The sequence below is a fragment of the Notolabrus celidotus genome, chromosome 3, assembly GCF_009762535.1.
Source record: "Notolabrus celidotus isolate fNotCel1 chromosome 3, fNotCel1.pri, whole genome shotgun sequence".
NCBI classification, from domain to species: Eukaryota; Metazoa; Chordata; class Actinopteri; order Labriformes; family Labridae; genus Notolabrus; species Notolabrus celidotus.
The window spans coordinates 21,681,649-21,695,736 of NC_048274.1; the positions used below are offsets into that span (position 1 = coordinate 21,681,649).

A 14,088-nucleotide genomic window follows, 5' to 3' on the forward strand; every position below is an offset into this window, starting at 1 on the left:
GACTTTCTCTTTTGTGAAGTACAACATGTTGTATGGGATAGAAGACCAATAATTTTACTGCCATCTTTGTGTACATACTTAGCTAACACCATACCCTATCCATCCATCCATCCATCTTCTTCCGCTTATCCGGGTCCAGGTCGCGGGGGCAGCAGCCTCAGCAGGGAAGCCTAGGTACTCCTCTCTCCGGCCACTTCCACCAGCTCTTCTGGGAGGATACCGAGGCGCTCCCAGGCCAGCTGAGAGATATAATCTCGCCAGCGTGTCCTGGGCCTTCCCCGTGGCCTCCTCCCAGACGTGTGTGTACCATACCCTAGTTGATTCTAAATATTTATTTTCCATCACTTTTTGTAATTAACAGTATTAAGCATTTGCATTTTTAATATTTATGTCAAAGAGCATGCAGGCCTTTTGTACAGGAAGTCCTTGTTTTATAGATATTTGTGCGAGGTGTAGGTCGGTTTGAATTTAAGGCTTAGGGAAACATTTTGGCTAAACTAAATTATGCTGAGGTTTCTGTACTGCTCTGCAGAGAAAATATATCATATTATTCCTGGAATCAAGCTATTAAAAGTGTGTGTGTTCTATTTATTCACTTTGAGTTACCATGTTGGCATAATTAATCTGAAAGAACCCAACATATTGTGAATGCAGCAATGAAAAAGAGGGGTTGGCTTGTTGTTTAGTTTTAAATGCAGATAAAGTCTGTCATCACTTAAGAGTTAAGTCAGTGTACTTCCTGGAGTTTGCATGACATTTTCCTGTTTTTTTTCCTGAGGAATTGTCATGGCAAATATTTCAGTAGTGAAATAAAATTATCTTGAGCGGGTATTGCATTTTTTCTAGCTATTGTCTTAATACTGTGATGTGTTGGCGACCTGTCTAGGGTGTACCCTGCCTTCCGTCCGAAGTCAGCTGGGATAGGCTCCAGCCCCTGATAACCCCAAACAGGATAAGTGGTCAAGATAATTAATGGATGGATATTGTCTGAATATTGAAATCTTATTGGTCCAGACTGATGCAATAATAAGCACATTTTTCAAGAAATCCCTGTCATTATTTACGCTGTTTTTTATATAAGAGGATGTAATGCAGCACAGGTGCAATTATCTGGTGGGTTTCACATCAGCTTTTTTGTTCACACTTAATATAAAATACTCATTGTTTCATAAATGCTCGAAATCTCTCCACAAATGCACCTGTAGGTTATTTTAATCCATCCCCTGCTATCCCTGGGACATCTGTGAGCCAAATGATGCTTCATCAGGTATTTACAAAACTTTGTATTTCTGCACAAGGTGGTTTGATATTAAATGTTCTTGCATATTATTTTCAATTTGTACTCATTTCGTTTTTTACATTTATTTTATGATAAGCATTACCATTGTTGCCATTTAATTCGTGTTTCTTCTGAGTTTTCTTCTTATAAAATAAAGAAAATTGGTACAACATAGAACTGAATGACAGTTTTCTTTGAGTCGATATTGTATGTAATATTGTGATTAGTGTTGATCTTGTATGGGGTTGCAAAGGGGTAGAAAGTTTCCGGTAAATTTCCGGAAAGTTTCCAGTAAATTTCCATGGGAAGATAAGCTGGGGAATTTTGGAAATATTCCAAATTGGAAACGTTCCATGGGAATTAATGGTAATTTATGGGAATTAATGGGAATCAACTGGGAATTGAGGGTAATTTAATGGACAGGTATCATATCCAAGCATAAATATATGTTTTGTTATAAGCAGACATTCATCCGAAATAGAAATCATCTGTGCATGTGATGGGAGCGTGGTCCCAATAGCCCTGCAGTAAGCAGTGTGCTATGTGCATGTGATTGAGGAATAGCAGAGATATTAAACTGTACTTGCATGAAATCTGGTTGTTTAAGTCAGGATTATGCTAAAACACATTTTGCCCAACTATATTTAAGTTCCTTATTAAGAGCCAACCTTGAATTTAGTAAATTCCTGGTTTATTCCCGTTTATTCCCATACATTCCTGTAATTCCCAAGGAAAGTTTCCAACTTTTAAAATGTTCTAACCCTAGTCTTGTACAGGGCACCAAATTAGTTAGGGCCGTCTCTGATGCACCTTACCAAACGAAACAGTTCATTAACATAACCGGAAGTGTGTTCCTGTGAATCCTCTTGTCTTGTCCGTAAACTTCCGCTATCTAAGTCCCGCCTATTGTCAGAGAAACGCATGTCATTGGGTGCCTGCTGAGCACACAGAAAGCTGATTCGCCATCGAATGCTATCAGTCAATGTGTTGTCGTCACACAGTTACGCAAAGCTTCAAGTGCTGTCCACAGACAGCATGTCCTCCAACTCTGTCTGCTATTGTAGGTTAAATGAACGCTAGCACATGAGCATCCTATTAATCAGGATTGATAGAGAAAGAGTTGTTACCCACTGGGAGAAAGGTTAAGCGTTCAGTAGATCTTAAGGGAGTTCATGAATTCATGCTGTTTAACAAAGCTGACGGTAACAGAGGCCTGATTAGCAGCTAGCTGACATTTGACCGAGGTTTGCAGGGAAACATCACAACACCCCTTCTCCACTGGTAAGGAAATCACAGTTATATTAACTACAGGTAACAGTCCACAGTGTAAGGAATTACTTTTAGTCAATCATTATAAACTCTGAGAGCCAGCTTAGCTTTGCATTCACAACCTTTACAACTCAACTCAGTGTTAATGCACATTGAAGTGGCCATGTTCCCTGATTCAGAGTCATTAAGTAAAACATTTCCTGTTTACATTGGTAAAGTAGAGTACTGTGTGAACGTGCAAAATGTTAACTAAACCACGACTTTGCATTGTCATGGTGTTTTGAATCGTTACTCTTTCTTTACTTCTCTGTTTCTGCAGATAAGTGTCCACAGGAAAAACAAATCCCATCATCAATATGACAGCTCAGGAAGGAGAGGGATGGGGAGGCATTAGTATCCTTTAGAAGACATGTCCATGGCACAATTGTTGCATATCAGAGTCAACACAGTAGATTTAAGTAGTGCTGAACTAGTGACTAGCTGGATGATTCACAAGGGAAGAATAAATGACAAGTGTTGGGTTTAAATGTATAACTTGTCTAAGTCAGTTAGCAAACTAAAACTCCATTCATTAACATGATCTTACCTGTGGCGTGAGAAGATTTAGATGTTTTATACTTATGTAAATTAACTATCTTTGGCTCTTGGAAAAATTGAGGGTTATTTTTAGAATCTGTTCAAATACATAATCAATGCATTAAATACACATATTAATAACAAAACAAATGGCCTTAGTATTGAGATGTGATATCCATCATTTTTCTTTGTGTTTAGTTGATACAGCTCAAGTTGTTTTGCTACACCTCTTGTAGCAATTTTTAACGGTAACTCCAAACTCAGAGCTCCTCAGTCTGTACTCCTCTTGTTTGTGGCTTTTCAGTCTTGCTGCAGTGGTACAGTAGGCCCTTAACTCAGTATGCACCCTGACCTGTCCCCTCACCTGCACACCGATGCGTGCAATGTACTGATAACCCAGCTGAGGCAGTGCCACGCCGATGTAAGTCACTCTCAGATTTTTTTTGTCAAATGCATCCAATATGCAGAAATGTTTTTAAATGTTCTTTCATGTTTTCTGCAGCACAATGTCATGAAGTTTTTCGGCACATGTAATGATGTGGACCGGGCTATGCGTGAGTGCCTGAAGAAAGAGGTTTGTGATTTATTTAATGTTTAATTTTTGTCTTTGTTAATATGCCTGATGATAATACTAATGGAATGCTTTTACTACTAATAGCTGCTTTATTTGTCTTAATCTTGTTCCACATTTTCTTTGTTTCACCTTGCAATAGAGACTGGAAAAGAGAGAGCAAAGCAAACAGCACGCACGGGACATGAAAAAGAGGCTGAAAGAGGGACCCAAGGAGGAGTTCTGAAGGACATTTGACAACCATGTTGCCACTGCCATTCCTAGTTTAAAGATGGTGGGACTGGAATGAAGCATCACTGTGTTCAACATGTCTTCTGCTTTTGTGTTATGGAGACAGAAGAAGGGTTGTAGCCTCTGTCTGTAAATGCAAAGCTGTGTGGGTTTTATTAACATCAACAGTTTTGAGTATCACATGAATGGAAACATCAACAAGTGCAAGGCCTTGTTATTTATATTACTGCCATTACTTCTATCAAGATTTTTAAGGTCAAAGCCTAATCTTCACTAGGACTGATGAGCGTATTTGTCAAATGCTGGACACCGCTCACAAAAATCCAGAAATCAAGCCTTTGATTTATTGCTTTTCTGCTGATATTCAAGTGAATGGTTACAGTGAGTAACGATAGCCAATCTCTATTCTTGAGCAAACTATCAGTGATAAATGAAATACGTAGTAGCTGTATTCCTGTTACTATTAATACAGCTACTAGTGTGATGAGTCAAGCAGCTATTTGTTCCGGTCGCTGGGTTGTTTGTGTTCCCACTGCAAACGAACCACTCCGGAGCTGGACGATCCAGGTGTGAAAATGTCCTTGATCTACTTTGGTCTATCACACTCTATTTAATCTGCATCGACTAAAACTTGCTCAACATTAAAACCAACTAGTGCTTCTGATTAAAGATCACTGTTCATCATTTGTGCCCCCCCCTAGCAGAACATTACAGGTCTGTCAAAGAGATAAGTGTAGCTGATGGCTGAGCCCTTTCATCAAACCATTATTTTATTCAGCAGGACTCCTCAGGAATATTCTGGTACCTGAATTATTAATGATTCAGGCGGGGAGAGTCCATTTCAGGGATGCATCAGAAAGGCATGTGAAAAAAAAAAGATTCAAAGCCGGACCAGCATTAGGAAACTGTGTGTGAATGTGCTCATTCTTGTTTGAAAGTGTATGTGAAGGGAGAATCATATTGATTCGATAAGTTCTTTCAAATAAAGTGATTTCATGATGTTGACATAAGAATCCAGTCTTTGTTTTAAGTGTAAGAAAACATCAACCAGGGTATCTGCAGGATGTAGAAATACCCTAATGGAATACATCTGGATTGTCCACCAAATTTCCACCTTGGTTGACAATAAAAATGTATTCTATAGCATTCAAGATCTTAAATAAGTTTTCTCAAAGAGTCCCAAAATAGAGAAAGTAATACATTTTATTTGAAACTATTTGTTATGCCTGCTGTATACAGTACACATCTGTATACTTTGCTTTGTGTCCATTATAGGGTTTCAGGAGATCTATTTCTTCTTTAGACTACATTTAGGGCTGTTGCAACAATGAATATATCACACTCCTTAAACATGAGGTCCTTAAACGTGTCTCCATACAGGAAAAGTGTATGTTTGAGATCACAATATAAAAATCAATGTAAGACATATTTGTATCTTTCCATGCTACTACATTTTGCTTAATTTAGCATCAATTAGGCATTGCAATAATATCATGTGATTTCAATCATACAAAAATGCCTCTCCCAATGTAAAGAGAGTATAAGCTCAGGAGCCCATTGTTAATAATTTAGATATTCCTGGTCTATATGCAGCAACGCAAGCTGGTGAAGGTGTCATTATGTGACCTGAATGGGATGCTTCTTTCACATGTTCACTCGTGGTCATGTAACCTCCTCTCTTTGTTTAACAGTGGGCTCTGGTTGACCTTCTAGACCTTTCATTGGCTGACACCTGGCTCTACGTCGGTGGCCTATTGTTCATGCAACTGAAAGTTCACAATAGGGTCAGAAAATGACACCTGAGCCTCGGTTTGTTGAGTGAATACCATGAAATGTGGGCACAGAAGCAGTGGTGGCCTGGCTTTTAAGCTCTTTACCATAGAGGGAAGGCTCTTTCTGTTTATTATGTTCTTTGGTTAGTTACATTAATAACTTTTCCCTCTTACTTTCTCACAACACATAAAATGTGAAGTATCTCCTTCATAACTATAAAGCCTTCTCTATATTGTAAAAGAAAATTACAGCTGCTAGTACATGAGCCACAAACTGAACCTGCACCCTTGTGCCATTCACTGTAGATATATCCTATAATTCCTGGAACTTTACAGACATAACCATGTTAGTGTTTTTAGACATGTACAACACAAAACACATAGTGGAAGTACTGTTCGTTTATTTGAAGCAGCTTACTCTACCCATCACAATGTATGGATCCACATCTGACAGATATTTAAACTGTAAGGCACCCGAAGGTGTGCTAAGAGACAACGTGGGGAAAAACATGAATGACTGAATACTCATAAAGGGGATGGTAAATAATATTGTGTTTCTAAAAGACTAAATTATTTTATTTTCAAAATCATTTTTCATAAATAATAGTAAAAATTATGGCAGGCAATTTCTGATATTCATTTCTTTTTTCTTATTAAGTACATGTAAAACACATGGATTTGATTAAATGCCTGACAGACAGTTAAAAACATTTCTTTATCAGTCAAAAAAGCTTTTGTTTCCAGGGGCACACTAAGAAAGGATGCATAATATTTGGGAAATTATAATAAATTAATGAATAAATACAGAGATCTTTGTGATGAATCCTCAGCTCACATGAATGATCGGCATTCAGTGGTGCTGTACAGTAGACACATTACACGGGTAGTTCCCAATGCTGCCAGGCAAGAGGTGTGGATAAACTATTACAATGGACTGTTATTTTCCTGCAGATGAGGGACATTGCCACAATAGTGAATGCAGGGAACTTTTCATTTAAGATGAAGGGATATTCAGGTGCACTGCCACACAGCTGCAAAGGTTTGATCTTTCATCAGCCTAGGACAAATGGTGTCAATGTCTTGGTTGATTTAAGTTGAAAAAGTCTAATCAAACTATTAATCATCATCTGTAATCAAACTGCCATGGCTAATTACAAAACAGATGACTTAAAATTATTCAGCGACCCTGCAGAGCAGTGAGCCTCACATGATTGAAGAGGAAAATTCAGAAATACAATATATAGGTTGTTCTACTGATTATCAGTTCTTACTTCGAAAGCCCAGTAAAACACAACATCACATTTTAGATTAAATGACATGCTTCAATAATTTACAACATAATCTAGATCTTAATTAAATAATGTCAACTGGAAATTAAATATTCAAGTGAAAAAGCATGTGTATTTTGGTGTTTAAGTGATAAATTATCATCAGAATTTTAATGGAATAATTTGAATGTCTGATTATAGGAGTCGGTTGCTTCTGGAGCAAAAGAACCCACATGGCACTGCACATCCAAACAGTTATCTCAAATAAATACAAAAATAAACTGCACAATTTCTAACAATACTTACAATGTTGGTACAAAACATACCCCGCAATACAAGGTATTCAGACCGGCGACACATTTATATGTACAGTATATTACATGCAAGCTGTTACACAAAACAGTCTACTTTATCCATATATTATTCTGTATTTTACAACGTGTACGACTGCAAAAACGGACACATATCTTTTTAAGAAACTGTTTTCATAGGTTTCCTTTCTCTTTTTCTTTTTTTTTGGTAAACCAAAATAGATGCCTGTATATAATATACACATTGCAATAAAAATATGTCTTCAAATCTTGAATCATCACATGCAGTTAAGGACAAAGTTGACTCCAGGTACATGACTGTTGAATTTTCACAATATAGATTGATTACAGTTTTTGTAGTCACAATCAACAAGATTAAAAAAAAAAAAAAAAAATACACGCATTTCACACAATTATTATCTGCGCTTATAACTGGAAGCCATATTTTACATATAAACCCACACAGCACTGCATGTAAGGATACCACATGTAGCTCAGAGTAAATTGGATAAAAATCCATTGCTAATCCTTGCATGTGATCTGTACTGCCAGTTCATTCAATCCTTTGCAGTCATTTTGTACTCCTGCCATTATGTCACTTGATTTATAACTGACACATTTTTATATTCAGTGCCGACATGTACATCAGACTTCCAGTGTTTTCCATCTACATCCATCTACATTTCTTTTTCTTTTAAGAAAACTAAGTGCATTCAATTCAGAAATCCTGAACTCAGTGGGAAATGATTTGTATAAATATGAGTTGCACTTGTAGTTGCATGTGAAACTAAGACAGATGGATGGACAGTATGAGTATGATTTTGAATGTACTTATGCACCAGACGGTCTCATTAGTAGCCTTCAAGAGCATTAATCTTAATTTCATGGACCAGAAGCAAATTGATGGGGATGATAATAATGATAGCAAAGTTACAGGAAAACAAGCTGCTCAGTGTGATAGAGACTTTTACAGTAGGAAGAATAAATCAAATGCCTTGAATTATCTAGAGGGTACATATATTTTCCTGGTAATCATAATTTCACATGAGCATGTATGTATAATAGCTTTTGGGAAGAGGAAGGAATGTGCATGTACGGAGCAGGAAACAGTGTCCTCATGCAAACTTTGGCTTACACTTCAACTTCAAACGATAAGCAACCAAACACGGTCCTGAAAAATGCATCTTATATACAGAAGAAATCTCTTCTATACACTGCTAAATATATATATATATATATATATATATATATATATATATATATATATATATTAACATTAACATTAACATATATTACTGTAAATGTATCATGTGCAACTAGACATACAATGATATTCTACATCCTGATGATTTCACTAACACATTAGTATCTCATATGAACAGCAGCACTCTGTACCTCCCTGAATAACCTCTTTCAGTGATCATTTATGCAATGCACATTTGGCCCTTTGCTCTTTGTCCCCTAGAGAATGCACGATTGGACAGTAACGGGTCCAACAAAAACTTTAAAGAATAAGATCATGAAGAATTTGTTGGTAGAAGTGTAAGCGAACAGAACTCCAGAGAATCCCCTCAGCTGATGGTCGGAAACAAAAACTGTGAATGCAACTTTTTCCTTCAGTTGAAGATCACAACACATTCATCCTGGACGTCCTCCTGTGAGTAACCTTTGACCCTCATTCTCTGGGAAGGATGATTACTTCTCATACGTCTTGTTATGCAGGTAGCTGAAGAGTGCCTCTAGTCCTTTGGTTGAGCACCACAGCTGCTTCAACATCTGACACTCTTTCTCATTGACTTCTTCCAGGACTGACATGATGATACTTCTCACCAGGCATTTGGATTCTTCCAAAACCTTTAAGACACAGACAAATCAAGAGACTTATTTGGCACTGTTACAACTCAGAGAAAAGATATTTACAAAGCATATGAAGTGGTTAATCTTAAATTGGCTAAACAGAGATACCAAAGTGATACACTTAAGAGGCTAACTAGTTGAACGTAGTTAATTAGACCAATGTGTAAGAGATTAAATATAGTGAGCGGGGTGTCCTTAGCTGTCAAAATATCAAATTTACAAGACATCTTTCTGATGACTGATATGATTACAACTACTCCTCCAGATTCATTGACTGGAACTGCATCCCAAGGAATGTTCAGTGCTTCATGACTACAGTCTGCTATAGAGAAATAGTAGACCTTGTTGTAACCCATATCATCACTCTATTAAAATAATGGCCTATGTCATTTTTTTTGAGTTTTGGGGAAAACACAAAAACCTTACCAAATGCAGAGCATATGATATTTATTAATCATTTCAATCAAAAAGGCCTTGACAGTGGATGACTGTTGACATACATAGAACGTTGTGTGTCAACTAACATTAAAGAATGAGGGGACTTGGGCCAATTTTCGAACATTCTAGTGTGACTTAGGCAACTTTAAACATGGTATAAACTGCCTTTTCATTCCATAGTGCAAACTCAAAACTGAAATTAACCTGAGTTAAATTAAACAAATGTTAGGTAAATCAAATTGGTCAGGAGGCAGTCCCTTTCCTCACTTCTCCAGGACTTCTTTGCTGGGTTTTTATTGAACTTAACCCATTTCCAACATCCAGTTTTGACTACTTTTTGAAACCTGACTATTAACTGTCCTTTAATTCCATAAAGCAAACTCAAAACATAAATAACTCTAACCTAAACTGAACAAATGTCAGGTCGATAGTAAACCTTATCACTAACCGGTAGAAACTGATTCAAGAATCATGTTTAGAGCCTCTTCTGCACTATAGATTATGTTGCCTCTTGAAGCAGCTGCCATCATGAAAGCTTGTTAAATTACCCAAGTCAGACATTTTATCCTAAAGAATCAAAAATGTTGACTTAGGACAAGAATAAAATGGTCTAAGTCAACCTCTTGACATAGGCTATTGTCCTATAAGGCATAAAGAGCATAATCCTTTCAACTAAGGATAAAGGTGATTTCACCAGAGGTGACCAGAATCATCAAGAGATGATTTAGGCCAAAATCTCATTTTCGTCCAAAAAGGACTTAGGCCATTATTTTAATAGGGTGATGATATGAAAACTAGGGCTTCTACACCCATATACTGTATGTCATTTAGAACTGTAGTAGCATTTTGTTCCCAGGAGGGGGCTCATCACATATTCTGTAGGAATTAAGGTAGATGATACTGCATCTAATGCATCACCTCCTCTTAAGATCTTTACCTGGAAAACACTGTGAGATTGTGCTCGGAGCAGACTTTAGGACATAGTTAAATAATCTTGAAAGAGTATTTATCTTTCAAAGTTTAAGCTAACAAGCAATTCTTTTGATGAGAATCCCGCCTGTGACAGTTTTCTGTCTAGTGTTAACAGTTTGAAACCCCGGTGAGTTGACATTTTACAATTTTTAAATAATCATGAAAATGTTCACCCCGTCATACACACAAAAACCTACCACTGCGTTGCACGATGCCATTTCCTTCACACGCAACATCACTTCTTGGTTAAATGTAGTTGGCCAGAAGACCTGTGACACTAGGCCTCGACTGCATGCTTCCTGTGCTGTGAGTTTTCTCCCACAAAACAGCATCTCATTGGCCTGCCATTGAGGACAAAAAGAGGAAAAATGACTTAAAAATGACTTTAAATAAAGCTATACCATCCGAATGCTTAATTTGAAGAAATATACAGTAATCAGGTAATTAAGGTGGAAGAATCAAATTAGTTCTTGATATCTGGGACACACCAAAGCTACACCCAGGATCTGGGGGAAGGTGTAAGAGGAGCATCCAGAGGGGGTGAGGTGGAGGGCTGCACATGGAGTCTGAAACCAGGCTCTCTCACTGGCCCACACTACGTCACACAGTGGCAGGATGGAGGCCCCTAAGCCCAGAGCAGGCCCGTTTATGGCCACCACAATGGGTTTCTTGAAGTGGATGAATGCCAACACAAAATCCCTGAAGGGGTCACAGAACAATTAGTCCCAACTCAGTCAGCTCTGAAAGCAAGTGATGAAAGAATCACCGGTATAAGTGGACAGATTTTTCATTACCGAACAGCATCTGCGATGCGGCCGCTCTCTTTCCTGCGGTCAGTGGACAGACGCCCGATCAGGTACGACGGCTCTAAGCCACTGCAGAACACAGTCCCCACGGAGCTCAGCAACAATAATTTGCTGTCATCAGCAGCTGCATTACCAAGAGCTCGACACACTTCCTTCATGATCTGAAGAAAAAGAGAAAGAGGAGGAGATATGTATTACTGTCTGCACTCATCTGACACCTGAGGATAGGTTGACATGCTGAGTGATTTTTCTTTTTTAAAGGCAGGCATGAGAGGTAATACATAATGAATGAAAGAATGCTTGTTTATTTACATACAATACTGACAGCCCGTGGAGAAGTGTAAACACAATAGGGCATTTTTTCTAGAGTGATATATCAACAAGTGTCCAACATATAATCTATTGAGGAAACACCGATTTTGAGGATCCAATTATCCATCTTTTATCTGTTTATGTATCTACATCATAGATCTGTTTAAGTATATAATTCACTTAGCTACAAACAAATGATTTTAAGTCAGCAAGGTAACTTTTTCATGTGTCAAGAAATGCATTTCAGGAGTAGTGTCATGTAAGCATAGCTACATCCAAATACAAACAGAATCAGACATGCATCATTACGTAATTTGAACAGAAGACCCCCACCATACTATTCTGAAGAAGAGTTTGTTAAAGAAGTGATCCCATCTTCTGTCTATTTATTAGATCCAGACCTCTCCATTTGCTGGAGAAACAGTTCAAAGTATTTTGTCTGCTAAATTTCAGAGAGTTCAAGCTTTAAGTGTGTCATTTATTTCAAACAATGATGGCATTAGCTTTAAGCTTATTGTAAGCTTCAATCAGGTACATCAATAAAAACTGTCCTTGGCAGGAGACACCTCCTCACCTCCTGTTGAGATTCAGTTCCTTTAATCATGACACAATCTTTGATACAACTATAGAAAAGTACAACAAATGTAAAACATTTATCTAAGGTTTCGGCAGTTACCTATAGCTTGTAACAATAACTTCACAAAAAAATAACAGAATACAAATTATATGATTACATGATCATGGGTGGCATGCCTCCTTGTAAGCCAGTCATAGGAATTACAACCTATTTTGTGTTCAAGACAAAATGAAGTTGTTTTCTATTTTAAAAAGTCACATTTGATGATAAAAGAAGGTTTGAGCCCTCATTGTTAGACATCCAATCTGATAAGATGTCACCCAAAAACCCCACACCCACATCACTGTCTGCTGCCTATCTGCACACTTTAATGCTGCTTTTTAATCAGATTATCACCCCTGACCCATATTAGTCATTCAACCTCAAAGAAACTTAATTCTCTCTCTTTCCTCAAGCACATAATCTGTCCCCTGTTTTTACTGGCTGTGTGTGTGTGTGTGTGTGTGTGTGTGTGTGTGTGTGTGTGTGTGTGTGTGTGTGTGTGTGTGTGTGTGTGTGTGTGTGTGTGTGTGTGCGTGTCTGTGTGTGATGACTATGACAATGATATTATTCTACTAAGTTGAATGAAAATCCTGCTCAGAAACAAGAAGCAGAGATGGGCAGATGCTGGTTCCAGTCTGCGAGACATGGAGGAGGAAGAGCTCAGCAGCCAAAGTGACATTCATGTGCAGTGAGCAGAGGCCTAAAGGACATTTGTAGACAAACACAGGTGGTATCCACAACAAAGAGGCCGGCAACAGTAAGCACCAGCTTGAAATGAAAACACTGCCTGCAGGGGTGGGGAGAAGTCAATCAATCATTCGTTTTTTGTGCCTTTTTAGAATTGAGCAGGTCTGACAGGCTGTTTTCAGTTCACTCCAGTTTCCAGATGCTGTTTGATGTTATGTGCGAGAAATCATTTATTTATTCTTATCTATTTAGCATTTTCCTGTGGGGCATTTTTTGATTTCTGAGAGCAGAAATTGTTTTTGTTTTTTTCAGGGGCTACATTTTACCCCCCTCCATCCTTCACTCATTCACCACTCCCTAAAGAACAGACTCTCAGCAGTTAACTCTTAAGGGCACTTGGTTGGAGTTCATCATCACTGACAAAGGGAGAGTCACAAAACTCATCATTGAATCTGAAAAATGCCTTGAATTTGGAGATATTCAATCCATTTACACTTTATTTCAAGTATTTATTAATCTAACCAGCCTTTTTCCAAAGATATAGTACGAAACCATATGATAGAATTCAATACAGTTACAAGAGGGCACAATACAATACAACATGACAGGATAGAATTAAATACTATAAGATGCAATACTATCCAATATGACACGATATGTTACAATACGTACGGTAGTGTGATATTATCTAATACTATCCAATAAGATAAGAATGATAAAATATGATAAGATGCGATATATCCCATATGATACTGTACAATATGATAAAATATCAAGCAATATGATGCAATACAATACAGTGTGGTATGATATAGTAAGACATGAGACCTGTTAGAAAGATAGGACTTAAGAGATACTGATGATATAATACGATTTTATTAGATACGATATGATACGATAGTGTGATATTATCCAATACTATAGAATACAATATAATAAGATATGATTAGACCGAACACTATCCAATATCATACAACACAATATATGATCCGTTATGATACAAAAAGATGTGATACTATACAATGTGATATGATGCAGTACAATATGTATGGGATTAGATGGGATACTATCCGATATGATGTGATCTGATCACAGACTGTATAAAATATGGACTTGTATC

General features: G+C 37.5%; 2 protein-coding genes across 3 annotated transcripts in view; one reads left to right on the forward strand and one right to left on the reverse strand.

Annotated features, from left to right (window-relative positions):
* Positions 1 to 2,264: 2,264 nt before the first annotated feature.
* On the forward strand, positions 2,265 to 4,931 carry cmc2 (C-x(9)-C motif containing 2). Its single transcript, XM_034680626.1, has 4 exons — positions 2,265 to 2,560; positions 3,429 to 3,545; positions 3,627 to 3,698; positions 3,838 to 4,931. Exons 2-4 carry the CDS (start codon positions 3,465 to 3,467, stop codon positions 3,919 to 3,921), a joined length of 237 nt encoding a protein of 78 aa, XP_034536517.1. The 5' UTR covers positions 2,265 to 2,560; positions 3,429 to 3,464; the 3' UTR covers positions 3,922 to 4,931.
* A 3,655-nt stretch (positions 4,932 to 8,586) lies between these two features.
* The window catches only part of LOC117810595 (chromodomain Y-like protein 2), a 40,758-nt gene continuing 35,256 nt past the window's right edge, over positions 8,587 to 14,088 (reverse strand). Inside the window, exons 4-8 of one of the 2 annotated variants that reach the window (XM_034680508.1) lie at positions 11,339 to 11,511; positions 11,033 to 11,243; positions 10,742 to 10,885; positions 8,943 to 9,131; positions 8,587 to 8,901 (exon numbers count right to left, since the gene is read on the reverse strand). In XM_034680508.1, the coding sequence (XP_034536399.1) occupies positions 8,973 to 9,131; positions 10,742 to 10,885; positions 11,033 to 11,243; positions 11,339 to 11,511 (687 nt within the window). In that variant the 3' untranslated portion in view covers positions 8,587 to 8,901; positions 8,943 to 8,972. Of the gene's footprint in view, positions 9,132 to 10,741; positions 10,886 to 11,032; positions 11,244 to 11,338; positions 11,512 to 14,088 lie in introns of both variants that reach the window. The other variant, XM_034680507.1, reaches the window with a different exon arrangement.